The sequence below is a fragment of the Barbus barbus genome, assembly GCF_936440315.1.
Source record: "Barbus barbus genome assembly, chromosome: 3".
Classification (NCBI taxonomy): Eukaryota; Metazoa; Chordata; class Actinopteri; order Cypriniformes; family Cyprinidae; genus Barbus; species Barbus barbus.
Genome location: NC_136731.1, coordinates 42,844,060 through 42,871,273, shown reverse-complemented (window position 1 = coordinate 42,871,273; position 27,214 = coordinate 42,844,060). Strand labels below are relative to the sequence as shown.

The window sequence follows — 27,214 nt, the reverse complement described above, 5'->3', positions numbered from 1 at the left end:
ACAGGGCAGCAAGATACATTTTTAAAGAGCCAAAGAAAAAAAAATGCACGTCACAACTCTATCAATTTGCACTGGCTACCAATAGCTGCTCGCATAAAATTCAAGGCATAAATGTTTGCCTACAAAACCACCACTGGCTCTGCACCCCTTTCCCTAATTTCATTACTTTAGACTTATGTGCCCTCTAGAAGCTTACGTTCTGCAAGTGAATGTCGCTTTATTGTGCCATCCCAAAGACGCACACAATCACTTTCACAGACTTTTATGTTCCCTCTATTGATAGAGTTGTGACGTGCATTTTTTTTTCTTTGGCTCTTTAAAAATGTATCTTGCTGCCCTGTTCTGGATTATGTTCCCTCCTGGTGGAATGACCTGCCCAACTCTATTCGAGCAGCTGAGTCCTTAACCATCTTCAAGAATCGGCTAAAAACACATCTCTTTCATCTTTATTTCACCCTCTAACTCTAGCACTCTCTATTCTAATTCTATTCTTTATTATACAGTTAACAAAAACAAAAAGGCCTCTAACACTAGCTTTCTCTATTCTTATTCTATCTGTTTATTATATATTTAAAAAACAAAAACCTTGCTACGTGTGCTGCATCAAGTTAACTGAGACATGTTATAGCACTTGCATATCATTGCTCTTCTGTTGATTTTGATTGCTTCCATTGTCCTCCATTTGTAAGTCGTAAATGTAAATATAGTGTAATACTTGTTCGTTTCCAAGCTAAACACGCAGTGCTGTTTGGTGGATTTGTTCTAATATGGCATGGTAAAAGGAGGGATACAAATGTAGAGAAAGTTTCTGATCCAAGTTATCAGTAGATGGCAGTAATGCACGATTTAAGTATGTAGTATGCCAATAAAAAGAAAGAACTGTGTCTCAGCCACACTGGGTCACAGTGCAGGCACAATGTTGTCATTGATAAATTGATGAAATATATTTTAGATTTGTTCAAATGTCAATCAAACCACTTCTAATGAAGAAATATAATTGCAACTGAACAATGAATATGTTAGTAATAAGTTGTATTAGTAACATGACATAAAATGCACAGAAACAAATATTTGAAGGGTTTTTTTAATTCAGTGCCAAAATTTCAGTAGTCAGCACTAACACCAGATAAAGTTACAGATTATTGGTACCAATTTTGGTACCATAGCAAAAACTAATATTGTATTTATTGTATAACACTGTAGAACAAAATGTCTATGTATTGTCAATCTACATTTATCACAGCTCTTATTTCACTCATAAAAAATAAAACCCATAGGAAAAACTTGAGGGAACCCATGGAAAATTAGGTTTTGTCACCGTACCTGCACCACTTCACTGAAACTATATTTAACTATTTTATTTATAAAAAAATAATATATAAAATAATACACTAAGACAGCATGTAGCCTTCAAATATTTTTAAATTAAGTAAACATTCCTTTTAAAAAAAAAGGCGAGTGAAAAGCTAGTAATATAATAAAGAACAAAGGAACACAATACAATTAGGGATCTTTTAAACTTGATTTTGATTGCCTGGACAAAATTGGATTGATCTGATTACATCAGAGTCACAGCTGTTTGTCCCTGTTGCTTGGTAACAACTATGGCAAAATGAATGGACATTTCATTTTTGTACTACAGATTTTGAACATTTAGATTAGTCTCCAAAGTTCCAATACAGAACGGCACATGCATCCATTTGTCATTAATGTAACGCAAAGGGTTCAATAGAATGCGAGAATCAATTTCTTAAACCAAAAATAAGATAAATGATCTCTGCTCACAGCATGTCCGTTAGGTTTATCAGGAAACACAAATACACAGTTTGAACAATGTATACACCATTAATAACAGCTCATTTCATTGACCTAGTATGATTGTGTTCACATCAGATGTGATCCGTACCGGAGTTTGCATTAGCCATACCCCAGACCATGCTTTTTGGTGGACATGGCTACAGTTTGCAGGCGGACACCTAAGTCCAGAAAACAGTGTTCACATTACCACCTTAGTCCCGTTTTGTCCCATTTAGTCATTGCAATTTTGGATTCAATCTCACAATTAAATACGTTTGTCACTCCTGAAACTTTGCAGTTTGTACTTAGCAGCATGAAAAGTACATCTTTTATTCAAATTGTGAATAGGTTATAAAGACCACACCCTTTATAATCACTGAAGCTGTCAATCGCTAGTTTTTTATACTTTAAAGAAATAACGAAAGGATACACCAGTGTGTAGAACAAAAACTCTGGCATTTTGAGCAATGTTAAGCAGATTCGGACTTGACTTGTTATTGGCCATTGCGTTCGCGCGCTCAACAGACATGTCCATGATTGGCTACAATGTTCAATGCTTCAAAAAACTCAGAAATAGGAAAACTGGATTCTTTTCACAGAGTGCTCACAAAAATACCGAATGCACAGGGGTGTTTAAAAAAACTCTGCCTATTGGTTGGTACTGAACTGACTCTGTACATTTTTTAAATGTCAGTACTGACTTGAAGTACCAATACTTTTGACAATACTAGACACAACAGACAGCAATTCCTCTGTAATCCTCTGAAAATTTCAACAGATTCTAACCAGTTCTTTGTTTCAGTAACCGATGTGCTGGTTCCTAGCATTGCCTGGGAAAACTCAGTTACTTGAACAAGCTCATTCAGGTCTTGTTTGCTGCGTTGGCTGTGCACCTTGCACCATTGCCCCGGAACTAAGGTTTGATTTTGTAAATCAGCTTGACCAGTTTATCATTGCATATTGGCTCAAAAGAACAATATTTTCAAGAATCGGACATCAGTAGAGCATCTGGTGTTAGATCTCCCCCAATGGAGTCTCTTTGAGGAACGTGTTGCCAAACCTTTTGCCCAACACCAAAAGGAGAAAACAAGTTGACAATTGTCTGTGGGAGACCGGATTTCTTGGAGCCCGCTCAGGCCTCTCCTTTACTATTACAGTTTGGTCCTTTTGTTGGGGAATCACAACTCTTCTATTATACTTCTGTCAGACTATTCAATTAACTGGTACAATTTTCAAATCGTTACACCAGAAGAATGGATAGACAGTGTCAGTGAAGGTGGTTGTGAATGTGTGTAGATGTGTGTTAGTTACAGGATCAGAGAATGTCAGTGTTCCTCTGTCATAGTCCAGATACACTCTCACCCTGTCCAGCCTCTGTTTAACAGAAACACCAAACCGCTCATCCAGTCCATGCTGCACCCACCAGACCTCAGTGTTAAAGAAAATAGGTCCCTTCCTTTGATTTGATGCTGTAGTTACTCCAAGACTCCAGTACAAACTCTCTTTAACCTCTACATCCCAGCAGTGTGTTTCTGAGTTAAAACCCTCTGAACCCAAAACACATGCATACTCGTCAAATCTCTCTGGATTATCAGGAAATGGTTGACTGATCAAGCTCCATCTCAGACTGGTCAGGTCATCAGACAGGATGAGATGTGGCTGAGCCGTGTTTGGATCCAGAATCACAGGAGCTGATGAGACAATCAACAGCTGCTTTTATTCTTAAATTCACATAATGATCAAGAGTGAACCCTATTTGCATCCCATGTAAACAGAAACTGATATTGACAAAAATGATCTGCTGTATCAATGTAACTGTAAATATGTTCTCTTTTCATGGCTCAATTTGGTGTAGTAGCTCACCTAATTATTCACACATAATGAAAAATTCTATAAATTTTCCCCATGCATCATTTCCAGTGTATGTATAATAGCACAGATTTTCTCCAGACTCACTGTTGTGGACGATGTCCTGCATCTTCTTCCAGACTCTGAAGGGTAGGTTGCCCAGGTATCGTGGCACACGAATCAAAGCTCCAGAAGGCATCTGTGGATCCGGCTGTGATGAGATCTGGACTCTGGAAGAACATTCAGGATCAGAACTGCAGTGGATTTGACTTCAGAAGCAGAGACACCAGAGACACCAGCAGATCACTCACCTTTCCATTGAGACTGGAAACTTCTGCAGAACAAACACACAATTTATCATCAACAACTCAATAAGTCAATCAATCAATCCAATTCATGATCTGAAATCAGACCTTTAGAAAGCAGACATCACTGGCTTTCATCATCTCCTCCATGTCTTTGATTGTGTTTGAAAGAGCTGAGATGTGTCTGTCCATCTCCTCCAGCTTCTCCTTCATCATCTGCTTCTTCTGCTCCTCTTCCTCCCTCAGTGCAGTGATTGTAGCTTTTTCTTCATCTCTGAGAAACTGATGAAGCTTCTCAAATTGCTGTTTAATCTGACGCTCTGTGCTCTCAGCTTGAGACTGAAATCAAAATCACATCAATCATCTCAAAGACGCAACTTATTCTGGAGCAGCGTGAAGAGTGCGTGAGTAAATTAACCTTCTGAAGTACTAGTACTCTAGTAGTAGATGTTATGTCACTGTAGGTTAAAGTACACAGAGCGGGTAAAATAATTATTGAACACGTGACCATTTTTCTCAGTAAATATATCTCCGAAATATGTTGTCATGAAATTTTCACCACGTCTGTAATAACCCAAGTAATTCATACATACAAATAAGTTCAGAAGTTGTGTTATGTGTAATAGAATGGACGCCTCCTGTATGGAGAAACTAGTCACATGCATTGCTCAGGTGTGACTTTAGCCCATTCTTCCACAGAGTCTTGAAGGTTATGGGTCTCTTCTATGAATTGTGATTTTTAGTTCTTATTTTCTATTGGATTCACGTCAGATGATTGACTGGGCCATTCTAGCAGCTTTATTTTCTTTTTCTGAAACCAATCGAGAGTTTCCTTGGCTGTGTTTGGAATCATCGTCTTGCTGAAATGTCCACCCTTGTTTCATCTTCATCATCCTGGTACTGTAGGTGTTGGGACTGAAGCAGCTAATATTAATTTCCACCGACAAGGGGCAGGATTGCTTTCTAATCACTGATAGATTTCAGCTGGTGTCTTGGCTTTCCATGCACTTTTGCACCTCGCTTTCTTCATTTGTTCAATACTTTTTCCATGTGTCATTCCATTTTATTACACATAACTTAATTTCTGAACTTATTTTTTGGTGTTTTCTTTATTAGTATGGATTACTTGGGTTGTTACCGACATCTGGTGAAAATTTCAAGTCAACAGCACCTTTAGAAATATATTAACTGAGAAAAATGGTGACATGTTTAATACTTATTTTACCCGCTGTAAATCTCACCAGCCTGTTTTCACAAAACGCAGTGTTAAATGGCTTAAAGGCTGGAATACACTTCACAAATGTTGCCTTGATTTTTCCCCCAATTTACAGGAGAAGCTGACGCTAGTTACAAAAAGTCGGACCCATTCAGCTGACAGATTCCACAGAAAATACCATACTTGGTCACATCACTTTCATTATGCTAAGTATGGTCAGAATTTGTAGCATTTAACCCATCCAAGTGCACAGACACAGCAGTGAGTAGTGAACACACACGCACACACACACCTGCCAAGAATGAGATCTGAACCCACAACTTTTAGGTTACAAGTCCGGCTCTCTAACCAATTGTCCTTTGTATTTAAAGTGTGTATTCCAGCTTTATTTGATTTAATACTTGGAAGCATAACAGCTGAACGTGTGTTAGTCAATACAGTATTTTTATTTATTTTCTGAATATTAGAACTAAAACATGGAAACCATTTCTGAATGAAAATGCAGGATTTCAAATTAAACTGAATTACTGGGTTGTGGTGCTTGAGATGTCATTGGTCTTTCGGTGTCTCTGTGAAAAAAACCAAAGATACTTAAATCTATTTATTTTTTTTCTTTAGTTTACAGCAGTCAACGATCTCCTCTTTTTGCTCACATCTTCTCAGGTAGATTTATATTGTCAACAGCTCATGAATATTAATCAAGTTGTCTGCCTTTGACTAAAATGATTTGCTGAAAGCAAAGAGTGTGAAAAGTGAGCACTAGCTAATGGGATTTCCACTTGCATGTTAGTCCCACCCATTGCAGAAGCAACCAGCAATCCCGAGTTTCAGTTTCTAATACCAATAAAAATGTTTAATATGACTCATTTTTAAAAGGGACATGCCACCCTAGTTATAATAATTGCTTTGACACTGAGAAGGACGAATATTAGATTTTAATGCATATTTCTAAATGTTTTCCCACATATTTTGAAACATCATAAATGTCCATATACTGTAGAATTTCCATCGTTATATACTAAATAAAAACATGCACTGAATCGTTTTGTTTTCCAGTCAAAGGGAAACTATGCGAGGCAACCAATCCAGCTTTTCTCATCAAATGAAATTTCAAAAGAATCAATCCTCACCTTGATGTGTTGAACTGTTCTGTCAAATTCCCCTTTAATGCTTTCTTTGTGTTGAAGTTTCTCTTGTAAGGACTTCAGTGCTGTTTTGAGCTCATCCTAGGATTGAAAGTGAAAATCCAAGAGAACAGAAACTCATATAGTATGAGGGTACAGAGACATACTTAGTTTATTATATTAGAATCCTCCTACCTTATGTGATGAAGCCACTTCACCGATGGGTCTGAAGGTGTGATTGACATGTGTCTGTGATGTAAAGCAGACTAAACAAGCAGGCTGTTTGTCCTCCAGGCAGAAGAGCTTGAGTTGCTCACTGTGTAAACTGCAGAGCTCCTCAGATCCTGAGGAAAGGCTCTCATTTCTCTCCAGGAACGACTCACACAAGTTCTTTAAAGCCAGATTACACGTAGGTTCATGTCTGGACAATCTCCTGCAAACAGGACACTCCCGAATCTTCTTGATTCTCCAGAACTGCTGAAGGCACTCTTTACAGACACTGTGACTGCACTCTAAAATCACAGGAGCACTGAACACATCACGACACACGGGACAACTATAGTCATATTCGGCCGGTGAATCCATCTTCAGCGTTTGAGCTCCAGAAATATAAACTTTGCTTTCACTTTCTGAATGATGGCTTCAGAAATCACCAAAATGAGCTCAAGCAATCTAAACTTCTCTTTCATTTTATGATGTATTAAAATAAATAATCACGACGATCACAAAGATCTGATGTCTATTCAAAAACGTACTTCTAAAAAAAAAAAACTTGAAAACGTTTTTGTCCAACAGGAGAGCCAGTTTGATAGGAAATGAGAAATAATGGGTTTCTTCCTGGTAAGCATCAGAAGAAGGCGGAGTTTCTGCTCATCTTCGGTTTAGTTGTGCAGCGAGTTAAAGCTGCAGTCCGTAACTTTTATGTTCAAAATGTATATAATAAGCGAGTACACCATGAATGCATATTCAAACCCGTGTTTTTGGCTTGTGCTGAATCGGTACGCCTATCATAAGTGTTTATAGTCGGACTAGTTATGTCTCGTTTCCACCGAGCTGTACGGATCAGTGCCGCTGCCTACAGTACGATCGGCACGGAACAAACAGGGACATTTATATTAAGATAATTAATTATACTAATTAATAAAGTAGTATCAGATTAACTGTGTGTTTCTTTAAAAGGTATTTAAAATAGGCCTGATAAAATGAAATTGTCTGAAAGTGTTAAGTAACAACTTAATAATTAAGGTAAAATAATAATAATTCATGTTCGAGTCGAGCACACCGAAAGTAAGAGAGCTGGATTCATTTTACCATAACCACGTGGTGATCTGTGACGTCCCAAGATTTTCGCACACAACCACGTGGCTGCTTCATATTCTGATTCAAATTACACAAACCCATAATCTAAATTTATTTTGATCAGAGATTCATACTTTAAAGTGAGAATTGTATAACAAATCGATTTATTATATGAAATGGTTCAAAAATGGCTGGGACCTCTGGGATGCAAAGGCACCTTTTCCCACCTTTGGCTTTGACCACAATCGGTCATTAGTGTGCAATCTCTTGAGAAGCTTTGAGTAATGATGAACCATTTTACGATTCGGTTGAGGTGCTTCTCAAAGCTTTGTTTCACCATCAATACTGAAAACAGCAGTGTGCGTCATATCTGTAATATCAAACATCTAAGACTATTGTTCATGTAACCACAACTGCATTTGCATAATTCAAGCAAATCATCAACCAGGTGAGACTGGTTAATGTATTTCTAGCTTCAAGACCATATCTGAGGATGATGTCCATTTGCAATGCAAGTATGGACTGGGAAATTACAATATATTAAAAAGTAAATACAACTTTACCTATAAATTATAACTTTTAAAAAGTTGTAATAACACAAGAATATTAATATTAAGATATTAAGTGACTGTAACACTCGGCAACACTGACTTTTTGTGCACAAGAGAAATAAATTTGAAACTAGAAGAAACACAACTTGATTTCTAATAAAGATCCATTTCCTCTGATTCATATCAATTGAACGTGGAACATGAACAAAATAATTGTAAAAGAAATACACGCTATAGCACCAGAGCTAAGAAATCTGTTGCTTAAAAATACAAATAAAAGCATTTATTCAAAAACCGATACATGTTTCACACAAGTAATGTTTACTGCATTATACTGTGATCAATGTGTAATTTTCATTTTCTTGAATTACAGTAAAAGTCAAACCTGAAGTCCTGGACAAATAGTGCATGCAGGTCAAATCCAGGATCTTAAATGCACATCAACAGCTGAAAGACAATGTTCTGATCGCTGTCTAACAGATGAAACGTTTGAACTGCGTTTATTCTCTATTTAAGCAACATGAAGTAAAAGATCCGTTCATCAAACACAGACGTCAGACTCGTGTTCTGGGTGATGTAGTTCAGTTTAACATCTTTCAGCTTGATTAAAACATGTGAACTCTCATCAGATCCTGCAGTAACTCTCACCTGATTAAACTCTCTTAGACAAAGTACAAATTTTGGCTTGTTTGCTTAGTCCTGAAGTATGAAGGTCAAGATGCCAAAGTCATGGTCATTTGGAGAGATCATATTTTCGGCTCTGGCTTTGTGTAACGTCTTGCGCAGGAAATCCCTCCGTTTGCACCACTCCTGAAGCTCCTCCTCACTGTGAGCGAAGTCACAACTCACACCATCAGCACAGCCATCCTCCAACCTGTCAATCAAACACCACAGCCAATCAGGACAAAGACCACTGTTAATAACACATCTTTCATTGTTGATGATGTTCATTGATCTGATGATGGTGAACCTGGGACAGATGGAGAAACAGGGTCCAGGGAAGCGGTAGGACCAGGCCAGACTCTCTTCCTCTCCCTCTCCGCTGAACACTCTATGCTTGTGTTTCTCCGTGTAGATGTGCTGCTGCCATTGCCGATCACTGTTACTGTGTTTCCCACACAGAGGGCAGTAGAAACTGTTCAGCTGTAGTAACAAACACACAGGCGGCTCCGTTAGCACCACAGTTGCCAAGTCCGCATATTTTACACGACTTTGGGCTTCATTTTTTGCGGTCGTGTTAAAAAATAAAAAATAATAATAAAAATCACAGGTCGTGGGTTGCCATTATTTGGGCCTATATTAAAAAATATGGTTGCTTTACATTTATGGTTGATTTTTTTCCCCCAATATATTGCTGACACTGTCTGCTTGCGGGTAAAAGCCAATCAGTGCAATAATTAACATGCTGTAGGGTTATTCATCATCGCACATCATGCCCCCTCGTCCCCTTTATTGGAGTAAAATCGTGTTTAAGTTGCAGACATGTGACGTTAGTAGATGTAAATAGACAAACAAGGCCACCAACAGAGATGCACAGAGATGGAGGAAACATGGCAGAAGGTGAACGGTGCAGGGGAGTAAAGGGACCTATTTTAACTTGTAAAATATTTTTATAATGCATTAATCATTAGCAGTAATACTAATAGTCGTCATGGTTCGAGTTTATTTTATTATACATATGGGACTATATTAAAGCTTCCCTTAGTGCTCTGGTCTTGTTTTATTCTCCATAACTATTCTGCTCACAGGTGATTGGAGGATAGTGGGTGTCCTCCCGCTTTGTTGCAATTTAATGATTTTTGTAAAATAACTTATGCTTTTGCTCTTGAAACTCAGAGTAGTTTCAGTTTACTATGCTGCAGGATCATTTATTGATAAGCATTTGATAATAAATTATATTGATGATAATGAATAATCTGGCTTGTTTTTGTAGCTGTGGTTGCTTCCTTAGCTTGCGAGAGTTGGTAACACTGATTAGCATGTGAGAGGACAGCAAACATGAGAATGGTGAAAATTAACCTGCAGGAACATACCAGCGGTTCAGCAAAGTCTGTCGGCATGGTGATCTGCTTCTCTTCCATTGGCTGGGATGGTGAGGTGCTGTCAGATGCTCTGTTCTGATTGGAGGTTGAGAGCCAGTCGTCAAACACCTGCTGGATGTCCCTGTCTTCAGTGGAGAACATGTGACCTCAATCATTAATTCAGAAACTTAATCCCAATTCACACACATGTACAAAGTATGAGAAAGTACACTTTGTCATAAACTTAAGTGCCTCATATCATTGGAATACTTGGCTCAAGACGAACAAACCCTCGTCCACAGTCATCTACTACTTAATTTCTATCATGAAAAAAAAATATCCCACCATATTGAATATTATTATTATTTCTTTTTTTTTTGGCAAAACCAGTTTTAGGTTTTTTGCCCAATAGGAAACAAAACAGTTGAGAAAGACTCTCTAGAGATGAATATCAGTTCATTTTCAGTATCCTGATACACTGGCACAAAGGCCTGCCAAAATGTTCAAATTGGGCATGGTCACTTTTACTTAAACGGCTATGACTCTTGAACAGAATGATGTATCTTAACTAAATTTGGTGCATTTATGTATTGGCTCATTCTGAGGACACAAGCAAAGACCTGCAGAACTTGACCCCTCTGTGGTGTTAAAACAGGAAAAAAACTTGGCTCCAAGTATGTAGTAAACCAGTAATTGGTACGATTGACATGGGGTTAGGCAATGTCTTTGTGCCAGCATTGCCTATTGTTCACATATTTTGAAAAACAGCTATCATTGGCCAAACAAATTTCAGCAGCTATTGAGGCCAGTCAGATGGACAATTGGTGGCCTGTTTGACTCTTTGTTCCAGAGGTCTGTACAAATTTGGAAAAATGTCCAATAGGTGGTTCTATTTTCATATTTTATATGAGTGTAAATGAGTGTATATTACACACAATATGCATATCATACATTAGATTTCCTCACCAACCTCAAATTTGCTTCAAGAAATGCTGGCAATTAAACTGTTTGTTAAATAGGCTGTTTGATTTTTTTAAAGACTAATCCTACTTTCTAACTAGATTCTACTTTTCTCGACTTACGTTTTTTAATCTCAACAAAAGTAGTGAAGTAGAACTCTCCTTACTGCCTAGATCAATAATTATCAAAAAAAAAAAAAAAGTTGAACTTTAGTATTTGGATGGCTATAATAGGGGATTTTACAAATGTTGCCATAAACAACTGTACCCAAAAATCCTATAATTCCTAAATCAAACCTCAGAACTTCACACAACTTGGTTGGTATATGCAGCATATGACTATGACTGAACATCAGTGCTGATTTAATGCTCACAGCCGTAGTTCTTCATGTACGTCCACAGATCCTTCTCCTCCTGACTGTGAGCGAAACTACAGTTCCCGATGTAACTGCATTTACGCTGTTTCAGCACATGGACGCAGATCTGTGAGGAAACATTCAGCGTTATACTTCAAGAGCTCAGTTTCAGTGTAACAAATGAGTTTTTAACAGAATAAATATATTGCATTACATATCCCTACTTTAAAAAGAGACAGTTTTTATAAGTGGTGTAATGTAATGAAGAAATATTAATTCATTATAGTAGTTAAGTATTTGTACTGTACTTGAGTTTTTATATTATTTCAGCCAAATTTCACTTTTACTCTACTACATATCCTAATTAATATGTATACTTTAACTCCGATACATTTCCCCGAAGTATATTTGTTACGTACTACAAAATAAAGTTGGAAGAACAACACAGACTGCAGGAAAGCAAGTTTGACGAATCAGTGCTCTGGCGCTTGCAAGTTAGACTCCTAAAAACATTAATAATGTGCAAATAAGTGCGCGCACAACTGCAGCGGATTCATTTTTTCAGTCAAGTTGAGTCTGGGGTGTGCGATATACAGTATATTTTATGCGATAATATAATATGGTAAGTGTTGTTGTAATGATGTGTGATCTGACATCATCGAGTAGATGACAAAAACACACTCAAAAGAGTGCACGCGTGTGATTTATTAGTCTTAAAATTCAAGGCAATCTTCTTCAAAGTGTGTTTTTTTTCCCCCCAGATATCAGCATGACAAATAAATTAATTAAAATAAGTTTAATAAAGTTATCATTAAGTGCCTTCATTTTAGACACAATATTGACTCAATTTTTCCAAAGAAGATATTTCCAAACAAAGATCACAGCACTGTTTTGTGTCTCTGAGCAATGAACAGTGTTTACTTACAGAATAATTTAGTTTTTTGAAAGAATCGGTTGAATGAATGATTCAGTGATTCATTCATTAACACCGTCAAATGCATTAAAAGACATTAAATGGTGTAAATACATCTAAGTATCACTTCAGATGCAGATTCCAGAAAAGCTCTCTTTCAGGTACTTTTTACTCACGTCGTATTGTTGAGGAAAGGTTTTGGCAAAGGGCAAAGGTCGCACTGCGACCCACTTCTTCCTCTCTTGGGATTTGACCAGTAAAACCCTCCTGTCTTTGGTCCAGCTGAAGAGAGACAGACAGAGGAAGAGCGTGAGGCGGTTGTGTTCAGGTGTGTGTGAGTGTGAGCATCAGTCCATCCGTCTGCACCTGTGTCTGGCTTTAGCGGTGCAGTATTTCTGCGCTCGGTCCGGTTCACTGACCAACCCATCTCTCCAGCACTGACCGCACACAAACATCATCATCAGCTCCAGCCTGTGACCTTTGACCTCAGCACTTCCTGTTCCCTGCACAGGGCCCATGTTCCCATTCGTCTCCTCCGTTCTGATTGGACTCTTTAATTTGGCGGCAGTGATTTTGTTCGGTGAGTATGAAGCTACGACTGCAGGCTGATGGAAACACAATATAGAGTTGAGAAATGCTCTATAAAAATAAATGTACTAATTACTGTTGTTTACTAAATCAACCTTCACTAGTTGTGAAACACTAAGTATTAAAAGGATCCAACACACACACACACACAAAAGCAACCAAGATTTTCACTAAATAAAAAATGGCATTTCATTTTGGTTCATGCTAAAGCAACTTTTCTTTTCTAAAGTTTGAAGGTGGTCACCATCCACTGCCATTATATGAATTTTGTGAAGAACTTTTACTAAAATTTCTCTATTTGTGAAAGAAGGCCATCCTACTTTAGAACAACACTAGGATAAGTAAATAATGATAAAGCACTATTTAAGAATGACTTCTATTTCTATTCATTAATAACTGAGAAGAAACTCACACGGTGCTTGTTCCAGTGTTTTTTAGACTCCTGTACGATCTCTTCATGAGCGATTCCTAAAAACACACAGATGAAGTTTAGTTTCATGCGTCTCCACCTGCTGGATAGGTACAGTTGTGGTCAAATGTTTACATACGCTTTATTCATATTCATACATTCGCATTTTTATTTTTGTAATAGTGGAGTCCCTTGCTTGTCCTGAAAAGTTAAACTGCCCACTGTTCTTCATAAAAATCCTCCAGATACCATAAATTCTTATGGTTTTCCAGCGTCTTTGGCTTATTTGAACCCATTCCTGCAGTGTACTGATTTTGAGATCCCTCTTTTCACACTGAAGAAGGACTTGTACACAACTATTACAAAAGTTAACATTCACTGATGCTCAAGAAGGAATGCTTTGAGAGCGGGTGTGAAAACTTTTGAACTGGATACAAGTTGTTGTTTTTGTTTAAATACCAATTGTTTTCATTTAGTACTACCTTTAAGAAGCTACAGAAGACACTTACATGTTTCCCATAGGACAAAATAACCACAATTTACCCTGACTTTCAAATTCAGAAAGTTTTCTGTGAATCTGGCGTTCATACAGATACTTGACTAAAATAATGTTTGTTTTTTTATATACTCCAAATGTCATGTTTGTGCACTTTTATACTTTTTTGCCTTCTGAGTGAGTGAAGTATGCAATGATTCCGGTCACATGACAGCAGCAGGTGTAAACAGCGTGTTGTTTGCGTACCAGTGTCTCTCTGCAGGATCCAGATCTGCAGCTCGATGAGCGAGTGAGCGAAGCAGCAGCCGTCCTTCCTCTTACAGCCAAAAGAGAGCTCATGACGACACACGTCAAACTGACAGAGAGCGCTCAACACTCGGATCTTACTGTAACTCACAGCGCTGCTCTTCACCACGTGAACCAAACACCTGACAGAGAGACAGAAAGATACTCTGTGCATGCTTATATCAAATGACCCAGGATTGTTCAGCTGTGACGTCTTTATTAACGCCTGACAATGAGTGTGCTGTGTTTCTCATGTACTTCTTCTTGTCAAACTGATGTCGAGTCGGTACGTTCGCACACAGAGCGGGATTCTCCTTCCAGCGTTTGCTGATCATTCTGGGTCTGCAGTCAAAACAGGCCTGTGGAAGGACAGACCACATGTGTTTCAGTACCAGAACAGAGAGAGAGTTTAAACAGAGATGCGTTCTTACTAAACACATGATTCAACATTCACAGCACTGATCCAGGTGAACCAGCTCATTATTTCAACTTTGACAGATCTGTATAAAATAATGTTGCTTCAATCAAATCACTGCTCATGAAAGCTACTCTTTATATTTTTTATGCTACTGTTTTATAAGATCCCATGATAATCACATGCATTTTAATGAAAACATTCTGTTGAAAAAGTCACTGGGGTATATTTGTAGCCATAGCCAAAAATACATTGTATGGGTCAAAATTATCCATTTTTGTTTTATGCCAAAAATCATTAGGATATTAAGTAAAGATCGTGTTCCATGAAGATATTTTGTGAATTTCAAAGAAACAGTCTGGAATCACTGTTTTTTTTTCCAGCTGATGAACGAAAACAACCAATAAGAATAAATCCTTCAAACAGCTAATGCAATTAAAGCAGCAAACTCCAAAACTGCAGCGCAATTATAATAAACAGAACGTTATCATGTGATACTTATATCTACTGGCAGCTACACTGAGGTCACATGACCAGCAGTAACAGCCTGTTTCAGATGTGAAATAAATCCATCAGTATAAAGCTGAAGACTTGTAAAATGTTGTGTACTGTTACCTCACAGAGGAACATAAACATGCCCGTGTGTATGTTCAGTAGTTCGATGACGCTGAGTGCTCGGCTCTCATTGGTCGAGAGCGGATTGAAGAGCAGCTCTCTGACCAGTAAGCCCCGCCTCTCCTGTGTCCACACGTCAATCTCTTCTTGACAATATGCAAACGTGCAGCCCTCTCCGTACCTACACACCTGATTCTCCAACACCTCTACACACACACACACACAGGATCACATCACATTAAGGTGCTAGTTCATCAGTCACTGACCAGTTAACTGGTGACGCACCTCTACAGAGCACAAAGGCGGCCTGGAAGTTGTTGCGAATTGGGCGGGGCCGGATACGCCTCCAGGGTGAGTTAGCTCCGCCCCTCCTCCTGCACAGCAGAAGATCCTTCTTACATCTGTGAGAAACATCAGGCCTGAACTCAAAGTCCAGCACACCTGGACCTGAGAGAGACAGATAAAACAATAGAACAAAGGATGAAGAACGACAAATAAAATAGATAAAACAACAAAATGATAGAACAAAAGAGAAAAAAATTATAAATAAAAACAACAAATAGTATGATATATAACAAACAGCAATTAAACAATACACAGAACAATTAGAATAAAATAATAACTAGAACAAAAGATAAAATGAAAAACAATGACAGGATGACAAAACAACAAACAGACAGATTGTAAATAATAGAATGATAAAACGATATTAAAATATTATTGATAAAATGATATACTATTAATAAACATCTTAAATGATAAAATCATGTTTTATATATATGTTTTGTTTCATATTTGTTGTTGCTTTTTTTTTTTCTTCAATTAATGTGTGCGTTTTGTAGCCTGGTGTAGTTTTGTTTTTTGTTTTGTTGTTTTTTTTGCTACCATGTTGTGATCGTGATGCATTGTGGGACCCCCTCAAAAACGAGATGGTACATGAAGGGGTTAATCCTAATAAATAAATTCAAATTAGTAAATAAAATGATAGAATGATAAATAAAACGCTAAATACATTGACAGATATACAATAAATTGAACAATATATAGAACGATAAAAAGAATGATAAAACAGAACAGACAGAATAATACAGTAAATAGATACAACAAACAGAACGATAGATAAAATGTCAAATAGAAAGGCAGAACAATTAAACAATTAGAACATTAAAACAATGCATAAAATGACAGGATAGATTAAATGATAAACAGATCTATAAAACGATAGAACGCTAGCACAGATAGAATGATGAACAGAACAATAGCCATATCAATAAATCAATAAAAAGATGACAGAGGAACAGGCGGACTGTGAGTGTCTGAGAGTCTCACCTGTGCTGCTGAAGCAGCTGCTGCAGGCTTGAGTGAAATCATGCGTGTGCTCCAGCGGGTTCTTGGAGAGACTGGACAGAGTCGAGGTCACATGACCATTCCTCTGTAACAAACACACGCACTCCAATTAAACAAACAGAGATGCACTAACGCTTTCACATCTTTAAAAACATCAGACTTACCGTAGGAGGAGAATGTGTCAGTTTGACTGGAGGCAGAAAACTGCGACACACTTTCCCACCTGACAGAGAAACAAAAACATGCACATCCTCATCACAAGTTCAGGTGTCACACGACAGTCTGCGTAGGTTTAACGGTCAGACCTGGCAGAGTGAATTCAGACAGTGAATCGAGCGCGTCTCCTCCCACCACCAGAGGGTGCTGCAGGGACACGGAGCCACTGGAGGGACAGATGGAGTCCAACACGTCCAGATCACCGCTGGAGCACTCCGAGCTCAGCTCCGGTTTAGTGAAGAGGTCCAGAGAGTTCAACTGACTCCCGACGGACGAAAAGGCGACAGGAGGAAGACGAGGAGACGAGAAACACAGCAGAGCGCTGGGAACGACTCCGCTCTGAGCACCAAACAGGAGAGGGTTAACTCACCACATCTACAGTGTTTCCCATACACTGATTTATTTGTGATGGACTCCCACAATATCAAAACTGACACATAGATTTTCCAAAAGGCTTTGACTTCGTTGAATAAACATGAGCACTGCACGTTTCAAAATCAAAATCCGGTGCGGGTGTTTTTATATCAATTAGGGGTGCACGATATTTATCCGACCGATAAATTATCGACCGATATGAGAGAAAATGCCGTCATTTTTATTGCTCCGATAAATAAATTAAATCCGATTACTAGATCCGATAAAGTATGCTTGCTGGTAAATCAATCAATCAGTCTGATTTATCTGAGATTCATCTTCTTTCCGAGTGCAAGTGATTGCAGTTTTAAACTGCAGTGACTCTCAGCATGTGTTGTGCTCATTACGTCATCATTTGTGAACATGTCTTCTCCGGTCTGGAAGTTTTTCTCGGTGGCAGAGGAGGACAATGCCATTGCTATTTCCAGCGCGTGTTCAGCAAGGATTCCGAAAGGAGGAAAAAAGGCATCAAGTAGGGTTGTGACAGTGAGGAAATTTTCCCACTGGTTAATCGACGTGTGTCAATTAACCAGTGGTTAATTAACCAGTGGTTAACCAGTTTTTTTTCAGGGATGGGGGGGGTTCTCTCTTTTCCTCGCTTTCGTTCGGTTTTAAATAGCTTGTAAGCTCTGTGCGCGTTTTATTTTCACTTTTAAATTAGTGGCAATTCGGCGTCAAGCAGTTGTTTGTTTTTATTTGTTTTCTCACTTTCCTTTGCTTAAATAGCTTGCAAAAGCACTGTGTGTATTTTATTTTCACTTTTAAATTAACGGCAATTCGGCATGAATTCAATTCAAGCAACAACAAAATACAACATAGACCATATATCTAACTTTTATTAACAAAACGAATAAAAATGCACCATGCTATATGCCTAATATAAAATAACAGATAACTTACAAATTTTAAATATGCATGGTAGGCCTATACAAAACTGAAGATCAGTAAAGACTGAGGAACAAATAATTATAAAACGTAGAACGTTTATTAGTGAGATGGAAAGTTTTGAGGCACGGACTGCATACACCTTGATGTAAAATAATGGGAAAAATATCACAGTTTAAATAAAATAAAAATCAGCAAATACTGTGGAACCAAGTAGGCTAAATCAGAAACGAATGTTTAAAAATAAATAAATAAATAAGATAAATCGCAGGTCAACAGGTTTTTCAAAATCTGTGAAGATTCACTTCTCTCTAAAGGCGCGTCTAACGAGGAGATGGCGAATCCTTATTATTTCCCGCGGACACATTCATGGTAATCACGTTTGCTGGAGCTTTTGCTTTATTGTGTGTATTTGAAGCAGAACTCTTCATCTGTGCTGATGGCTCGCTGCTGCTGCGGGACACTAAACACCGTCGAGTCGATCTTGACAGTCGCGGCAGCACAAACTCATGTTGTTTCCACCAGCGCGGCTATTTTTTTTTTCAGCAATAATTGATGGATGTCTAAAATATAAAGATAAGGAGAAGCCTAAAACAGGCCCGAGGCCCGGCCCGCGTCCAAACTATGAGGTGAATATTGGCCCGAAGCCTGGCCCTAGGGACATAAAGTAGGAGCCCGACTTTAAATTAAATTTAAAATAATAATAATAATAATAATAATAATAATTGGGGGCTAAAAGTGTGTTGTAATGCAAGCGTTACTGAACATGTACCGAGTAAAATATTACTGAAAATTGATTAGTAATGCCTTACACTACTGCATTACAGCAAAAAGTAATACGTTACTGTAATGCATTACTTTTGTAACGCCTTACTCCCAACACTGCTTAAAGACTATATAACTTTCTCATCCTCGTGCACTAAAAACGCTGAATAGATGCATTTCTTTATGCATGAAATATTTGAATATAAATTTGTTGTTAATGAGTTGTTAATTGCAGATAAACCATAGTTCTGTCATAATTCTGTTAAACCATTTCTGTTACAAAGTATTGTGGTGCCTTACACAAAAAATAAAAAACATTTGAAGAGTCAGGACTGATGTTTGCTATAGTTAGGCCAGAGCTACTAAAATATCAATTTAATCAGTGAATCTTAGATTTTGTATTCTCCTGGGTGCACAAACTGCAGATTATATGAAAATTATAATATAAAAATATGAATTTATCGGTATCGTTATCGGCCATGAGAAGGAATTAATTATCGGTAAAACAATTTCATATCGTGCATCCCTAATATCAATGTATTTCTGAAGGAAACTGACTGTGTTCAGAAAATTTTGGATGTCATTTTCATTTCATCTTACATGTAATGTCTGATAAAGCAGCATTTGTGAGCGAAGCGCTGCTTTGTGTATAGCATTACCGGGGAACCCGCTATTTCCCTAGAGAATGAATTTGCATGATATATATATATATATATACATATGTGTGTGTGTGTGTGTTGTGTGTTTGTATGCGAGACCCTGGTCTTAAGTCGCTGGGGCATATTTGTATCAATAGCCTAAATACATTGTATGGGTCAAAATTATCGATTTTTCTTGTATGCCAAAAATCATTAGGATATTAAGTAAAGATCATGTTCCATGACGATATTTTGTCAATTTTCCACTGTAAATATATCAAAACTTAATTTTTGATTAGTAATATGCATAGTAATATGCTAATGTGTTTGTGTGTATGTTTATTTATTTATTTATGTGGGGGAGTGCTGCCACAAATAGTGTGTAAGACTGTGGTAAACACTGCATCTATATGTCTGGTTAGTTAGTGGCTCACTGCTTACCTGCGATGCGTCTTCCTCTTTAGACATGCAGTCCAGCAGACTGTCCAGCTCATCTCCCATCAGCTCATTGTCGTCCAGCGGCTGCGACACGGGCACAGAGAGCGGCAAGGCTCCGGACAGACCCAGGGCCTCGTGGGAGTCGCTCACGGGGACCGGAGCGGGTAGGACAGGAGACGGCCAATCAGAGTCAGCTGTCAGACAGAGAAAACATGAACACAATCAGCTGCAGAGTCAGACTAGACAGCAGAAACGGTTGTAATGAAACACTAGCGAACTGTACATATTATACTGGCTTCTTTTGATAAAAATAGCATGTGTAAAGGCCTGCAGTATGCATCTCAATTTAATGTGTCCTCATTTAATTCCAAAAAATATACTCACCCAAATGTTTGTACATTAATGTTAATTAATGCATTTGGCAGGCAGATTTATCCAAAGGGACATTGCAATGAAAAAATTTATCAGTTGATTCATTCTCTGGGAATCAAGCGCATGACCTTGGTGTTGCTAGCATCACACTTTACTGTCTGAGCAGCAGGAAAACATGCCGCATTCTTACTATTAGTCTCTTTGAAATACCTGCAGAGTCTGTCACTTCCTCCAGCCCAACAGAAGAAATCTGCAAGCAAACACAAAAGATGTCTAAATCTACTCATCAGCTAGCTGAGCTGTACTCCACTATTAGAGTTTAAAATCATAGTTGTTGTTTCCTGCCTCATCTAAAGGTGATGGTGCGACACGGTCCTCCTCAGATCCAGCTGCTTTTGCCTTCTGAAATAGATTTCAGGAAAATAAAACTCCATAATACAATTACCTTTCTGAAACATGTCTTATTGCACTCAAACATAGTGTTAAAAATATTTCAACAGCATGCACGGGATTGTGGGTACTCACATGAGAACTGATGTACGCTTTTCTGTTTTTCAGGCCCAGACTGGCTGCAATTTCCTTGGACAAATTACTGACCGTCTGATCCTGAAAAACATAGGAAACATTACAGAGACACAACAGACAGAAATCACAAGCCCCAGACTGTCACATGACCCTGATACAGCTAATCAAGAGCATGTTTAATGAAACATATTTAAGATGGCAACAACAGATAAGAGTTACAGTTGAATAGTAAATGAGTAAATTATCCTTCCTGTGTTTAGAATGAAATTAACTAAATTAAGTTGTAATTTTATTTCTAATTAGGCCAAACAACCATTTATTTCAGTTTAATTCCTTGAGTACTTGTGATATTCTAAATGTTTCAGAATGCTGAGCATTTATTTATTTACAATGCATTAGTTGTGCATAAATTAGTTTACTCTTTTTTTTATCTGCTTTAAATTAATAATTAACATAATTAGTTTCAGTGATGTAGATTAAAGCATCAACAAATAAATCATATGTTTTGGCCTTTTAGTGATATTAACCAGTATAAAATAGAAAATATTGAAAGATATTGTAATAATGGAAAGGTTATTTTTTCTACAGGAAACAATTTCATCAATTATTGCCAAGTACATTTCAAATATTTTGATCTAAAATATAGTAAACATCAGTCAAAATCACAGTATTACAGTTTATCACAGATTGTTATGTATATATTGTGTATATATTCTGTATTTCAGTTAAAAAGATAATAATGTACATTTATAGCAATAGTTTGGGTTATATTACCTTGGCTTTAAATGACAGAAAATTGAATGCCAATGTATTTCTAATCTAACCACTGACTTGAAATTTGACATCTTTCTCTCTTCTGACCAGCATTATCAATCTTACAATGTTTTTTTTTCCCCTCATGCAAAGTCATAGAAACACTATTAGGGAAAATGGTAACAAAAAATATATATTTATTGTAGTTTCCATTCACCACTATTGAGGTTTGCCAACTCTGACGACTTCTGAGAACCCGTAAATGCGAAAAGGGTCCATTAGATTACAGAAGAATTACAATAAATCACACTTATTTAGCATTAATATATCAGCACACACACACACACGTTTATTTATTTCCATAAGGATAATCAATCACAGATGTGTGTTGTTTACCTGCGGTGAAGCCAGCAGACATGCAGTGCTGCAGTCGTATGCCTCTCTCAGTTTCCCAGACTCCTTCAGACACACGGCCTTACGATACAACGCCTTAGTGCTGTCCTTACACACCTCCAGAGCGCGATCACAGTCCTTCACACCACTGTCAAACTCACCCTGACACAGACAGAGAGAAAATACACATCACTTCATCTGCAGCATAAAATGTGTCACCCTGGACCACAAAACCAGTCATTAGAGTACATTTTTTTTGCATCATCTGAAAGTTGAATAAGCTTTCCATTGATTTCACAGCGTTTCCCACAGACTTGCAATCTATTTGTGGCGGCATATATATGCAAATTCATTCTCTGCCAGCAGGAGGTGCTGTTGGAGCGGGAGAAATAGAGGTTTCCCCGGGAACTTTGTACACAAAGCAGTGCTTCGCTCACAAACGCTGCTTTATCAGGCATTATATGCAAGATAAAATGAAAATGACATCCACAATTTTCTGAAGACATTCAGTTTCCTTCAGAAATACAGTGATATGAAAACACCCGCACCGGATTTCCATTTTGAAACGTGCAGTGCTCATGTTTATTCAACGAAGTCAAAGCCTTTTGGTAAATCTATTTGTGGCGGTCAGTTTTGATTATTGTGCGAGTCCGTCACAAATAAGTCAATGCATGGGAAACTCTGTGTATGGTTTGTTAGGATAGGACAATATTTGGCCGAAAATCTGGAATCTGAGGGTGCAAAAAAATCTAAATATTAATAAATGCTAGAAATAAGCTCAAGATATTCTTACATTTTATTCTATGACATAACTTACATTAGTAAACCTTCTTGTGATTTTTTGAAATGTTACCATGGTGTAGTTTGTTTATAGTCTATGTTTAGCTTTTATCTTCTGGCCATTTTATTTAGGCTTCAAAATTCCTAGAAGTAAGTGGTGTTCTGATTATCCTAAAGAGCAAAACGTCCAAGAATCATAAACTTTGGTTGTTCTCAGAGCTTATTTTCTACAACAATCCAAAAGCCAATAGAAAAATCCCATTGGGTTTTTGTCTAAAGAAGCTGATCGATGCTAACTTCTGGTTTGGCCTACAAAAGAACATAGATCTTGGTGTCAAATTCACCATGTTCTGATGAACGGCCGCACGGTTGATATACAGACTCTCCAGCAGGGCGGTGGGAACGTTCAGCCCCTCGGCTTGAGCGTAAAGCGCCACGTTGACGGCCTCGCTGAAATGATCACGCGCCTCCATCCAGTCGCCCTCTCGAAACACGGCATTGCCCTCGTCTAAGAGATCACACACCAGCTGAACCACAAACCCCTGAAGAACAACAACAGCACAGAAGAAACAAACAGACAGCTTATTATACAAGACCGTCTTCAAACTGGTCCAATCATGCTAAATTACTTTACTTAGCTTTGCTTCAGAGAGAAAATCTGAATTTGTCTGCATTTAGATAAGTGTTTGCAGGGCCTAAAATTAACACTCGCCAAGCACCAAATGAGAGTAAAGATCAGCGTTGGCGAGTAAATGTAACAGTGTCAGTCGCCAGTTGGCGGGTAAAAGTTTTACGAAACATAATGCAATGTAGTGAAAACAACAGACAGTTTTTAAGCTCATCGTGATTAGCTGTTCATAAGCGACAAGAGCGAATCCAATAATAGACAAACAGAGCAGTGTGATGGCCACCTAGAGACACGGTTCTAATAACTTCTGTCTGAGAAGATATTACTGCTTCATTTCGGAAGATTATCTTTTCTCTTCATAACATGAGAGTGTGGCGACACATACCTGGCTGGGATACACTAAACGGTGCAGTGAAGTAGGCTATAGTTTGAAAGGCTGCACGTTCTGCTGTGTGCATACACCAAGACAGCGCACCAGTAGCGCTTCAATGGACAAAAACACACAGTTATTTCAAAATACGCCAGTTACCTTGTAAACATAGTCATGAGCTATAAAGTCTTAAATGGCCGCAAGGAGTTTGGAGAAAATAGGATATGTATGTGCATCAGGTTTTAAAGAGACAGCGCTGATTTGAAAGAAAAACCTGCTGAAGTCTGTCATTGATGCAAATCAAAGAACAAAAGAAAAAGAGAAATCGCTCGACTGCTCTGGTCGCTGATTAACTTTTGTAGCTGAATAAGATTAATCTGTATAGTTTATGCATATACAATTTATAGTTCATTTGAAGATTGTTTTAAAATCACTTAATATTTCAGAGCCTATTAAATGCTAAAAATAATGGCTTTCAATTATATATGTTGAATGGCTATAATTAATAGGTAAACTTGATGGAAAATGCATTTAATAGAGACACCAGTATTGGTATTAATGCTTCATTAATAATAGGCTACTTTGTAAAAAGATGCCATTAAAAACATATATAAAATATACTATCTTTATGTTGTTTCTCCATTAATTTGGAGGTTCAATGTGAAATTATAACAATATAAATATGCGATTAATCACAGTGAAGCATGTGATTACTTTTTTAAATTGATTGATGTTAACCTTTTATAGATTTTAAATTTCAATTTAATTTCTAATTGTATAGGTCCCCCAGAAAGAGATCAGGATGGCCCCCACCCCCTTGGCCCCCTACAAATTTTCTGTTCGATAATCCGGCCCTCAAATGAAGCTAATTGAATAGCCCTGCTCTAATCCGTTAACAAGGGTGCGGAAAAACAAAAATGCACCTCATACACACTGCAAACAGAGTATGTGTGAAACAGGAGTAACACGGTGGACTGCTCCGTTTGCCAAAAACACAAAAAGGACAAGAATCGCAACGTTTTTAGGACAAAAAAAAAAAGATAAATCAATAAATATGTTTTTTTTTTTCTTGTAAGTAAATTAAAGGACAAATAAAAGAGTTTCAAAAAGAAATTTTTGGCCGGTAAAATTTTAATCAGGTCACCGGCCATTGCCAGGTGTGGCAAAAAGTTAGTTTTAGGCCCTGAGTTTTTGTGTGCAAAATATTTCCTCAAGCCCAACCTCATAGCCTTCAGGGTCCGGATAAGGCAGAGAACATCTGTAGACATGAAAAACAACCAAAAATCAACACTGTGATTGAGATACGACAGTCAGCAGGAGTGAATAATGCTTCAAGTACAAGAAAAATCAATTTCTTTAATACTTGATGAAGCTCAGCGCTCTCTGAATCTCCTCCCGGCGCTTCTGACGCTCACCGCTCATGTTTGACCATCACAGCCCTGAAAAACAAACAAACATGTGCAAAAGTTCACGGTTACCAGCTGTTCACCGTTACAGCCTCAAACAACACCAATGCTTTCTTAAAAGTGTGCATTATAAACCCAACACACGGTGTACACCAAATACTAAAGCGTCAAAGTTTGAAATAATTACATGACAGTGTACAGTATATTTATGCATTTACAGCAGTGCATTTATACGTTTTCATGTCAGCATTTTTATTATTATTATTATAGGATGCCGCTATCACAAGAATGTTATTAAAAAAATACTTTGCTAAAGATACTGTAAAATTACCAAAAAGTTATTACTGGACGTTTTCTAAATGATCAAATCTTTGATTATTAACTTACATTTTCAAATGTTTCAAATATGGTTATATAAAGAAAGCATAACAGGAACGTTCAATTGTATCATTTTACAAACATTATGGGGAATTTACTTCTGAATCACCAAAAAAAAGCTCACCCTTACGAAAATTAACCATGGATTTATTGTAGTAAAACTGTAGTAACCATGTTTTTTTGGCGTGTTGATTATCTTTTGTATAACTACAGTTCTACCACTTGACATCATGGTTAAACTACGGTAAACCATGTTTTTGGTTTTATTTGTGGTAAAAACCATAGTTAAATTTTCGTAAGGGCAACTAAAGGATTTAGAAAAACTAAGTTTTTGTGTTAACGTTATGAGAACGTTTCTGGAAGAATGTTTGTAACTTTGAGAGTTCTGTTAGAACGTTAGTCAAAGATCTGAGAACGTTCCCTCGGTGGATGACACTCAAGCCCGTTCCTGTAACGTTAGTAGAAGATTTGAAACACGCCCAAACTCACTCGACTTCGCTTCTTCCCTCCTGCAGACAACCCGTTTCTGCAAAAACGAAACCGAAGCAGCTGGACATTCAGGACGACAGTCTAATAGCCCATAAAGCCCCTCAGAATAAGGTCGCACTAGAGTCACAGCCGTGAACTCACAAACTTTCTATATAACTCCAGTCAGACTCTGAACTCACCTGCGTCCGGAGAAAACCGCGACAAGAAGCGCTTTCCTCGGAGTTTCGCGGGTTGTGTGTAAAACATTAGAGGAATGACTGACAGCTGATCAATCTCAAGGCATTTGCCAAATGTGTGACCATCGCACCGCTCCCTCGCTGTGAACCCCGACTAATGTTTCCAGCTAAGAACTGTTTTCCGCGAGAGGGAGGTGCTCGACCTAAACGCGTTTACATATTTGGACGTTTTTTCGCATTGCTGGGAACGTGTATAGCGTGGAAAGCATATTATTCTGAGCATGTTCATTTATAGAATTGATAACTGGGATGCAAAGTAAAACACACCATATTTTAAACGCTATGATGTTCAAGTAATCCATGCGAACGTCTGTGATTGGCCAATCCTGAGCAGCGTTGAGTAAAGTAACACTTATCACGTGACAGTGACTCTCCGCTACAAACATCCGATTCTGTTAAACTACTGCCTTAAAATGTTCATTGCATTTACTCAAGATTATTTCATTGTATTTACTCAAGATTATTTCGGAAGGATTTACTCAAGATTATTTCGGAAGGATTTGGGAATTCTATATTAACAGAAAATTGAGAGAAATTTGTATAGTTTATGCACTTTTTTTATACAGAAAATTAAAATTTGAATTGTAAAGAACAGCATGTTATTTGTTTATTTTGTTCGGAAAATTATATATGCATAAGAAGAAGTGGGCTCAATGTAAACCAAATGTTGCACATTTTATAAATGACTTTAAATTCTATGTAAATCTCTTGGAACAAACATAAAAAGCATTAGAAACATAATGTCATGCTCTGAACGCAATGCCATTTATGTAATTTTGTTCCTTTATTTTTCTTTCTCTGGCAGCTAATGTTAATTTTATTATGTGAATATGTAATACCTCTTGTTCTTGTGACAATGAATCAATAAAGCATGAAAAAAACTGCCTTAAAAGTTTTAAAGAAAAAAAAGAGCACTGAACATGAGGAATCAAAAACATGCATTGACCTGTTCTTCAGTGAAATATGCTTAAACCTCAGTTAGTT

The 27,214-nt window shown here is 37.6% G+C and overlaps 2 protein-coding genes across 3 annotated transcripts; both read right to left on the bottom strand.

Annotated features, from left to right (window-relative positions):
• Positions 1–1,079: 1,079 nt before the first annotated feature.
• On the bottom strand, positions 1,080–7,139 carry LOC306852422 (zinc-binding protein A33-like). The gene is made up of 6 exons (XM_079389211.1): positions 6,486–7,139; positions 6,297–6,392; positions 4,059–4,289; positions 3,957–3,979; positions 3,754–3,875; positions 1,080–3,488 (listed from the first exon to the last, which is right to left on the bottom strand). Exons 1-6 carry the CDS (start codon positions 6,873–6,875, stop codon positions 3,010–3,012), a joined length of 1,341 nt encoding a protein of 446 aa, XP_079245337.1. The 5' UTR covers positions 6,876–7,139; the 3' UTR covers positions 1,080–3,009.
• Positions 7,140–8,278: 1,139 nt separating this feature from the next.
• Positions 8,279–26,529, bottom strand: LOC306852178 (zinc finger CCCH domain-containing protein 7B-like). Of its 2 annotated transcripts, none has more exons than XM_079388849.1 (23): positions 26,174–26,529; positions 25,085–25,160; positions 24,943–24,979; positions 23,068–23,265; positions 21,947–22,105; positions 20,798–20,878; positions 20,618–20,674; positions 20,483–20,522; positions 19,904–20,094; positions 16,850–17,099; positions 16,709–16,767; positions 16,527–16,629; positions 15,483–15,644; positions 15,198–15,403; positions 14,426–14,526; positions 14,129–14,310; positions 13,390–13,445; positions 12,756–12,994; positions 12,566–12,671; positions 11,495–11,603; positions 10,174–10,307; positions 9,111–9,283; positions 8,279–9,014 (listed from the first exon to the last, which is right to left on the bottom strand). In XM_079388849.1, the coding sequence occupies exons 2-23, from the start codon at positions 25,141–25,143 to the stop codon at positions 8,834–8,836; spliced, it is 2,883 nt and encodes a 960-aa protein (XP_079244975.1). In that variant the 5' UTR covers positions 25,144–25,160; positions 26,174–26,529; the 3' UTR covers positions 8,279–8,833. The 2 variants fall into 2 exon arrangements, 1 of the variants encoding a protein (XP_079244975.1); XR_013782567.1 differs by having other exon boundaries at positions 8,388–9,014; positions 10,174–10,303.
• Between the last annotated feature and the right edge of the window lie 685 nt (positions 26,530–27,214).

Excerpts from the sequence above, each read along its gene's own strand:
- LOC306852178 (XM_079388849.1), bottom strand. The coding sequence starts at position 25,143 with ATGAGCGGTGAGCGTCAGAAGCGCCGGGAGGAGATTCAGAGAGCGCTG. Across the intron at positions 10,308-11,494 it reads GTACATGAAGAACTACGGCT|ACAGGGACATCCAGCAGGTG; the intron begins GTGAGCATTAAA and ends TCTCCACTGAAG. Across the intron at positions 9,015-9,110 it reads TGTTTCTCCATCTGTCCCAG|GTTGGAGGATGGCTGTGCTG; the intron begins GTTCACCATCAT and ends TTTGATTGACAG.
- LOC306852422 (XM_079389211.1), bottom strand. The coding sequence starts at position 6,875 with ATGGATTCACCGGCCGAATATGACTATAGTTGTCCCGTGTGTCGTGAT. Across the intron at positions 4,290-6,296 it reads GAACAGTTCAACACATCAAG|TCTCAAGCTGAGAGCACAGA; the intron begins GTGAGGATTGAT and ends TTTTGATTTCAG. Across the intron at positions 3,876-3,956 it reads TTTCCAGTCTCAATGGAAAG|AGTCCAGATCTCATCACAGC; the intron begins GTGAGTGATCTG and ends ATGTTCTTCCAG.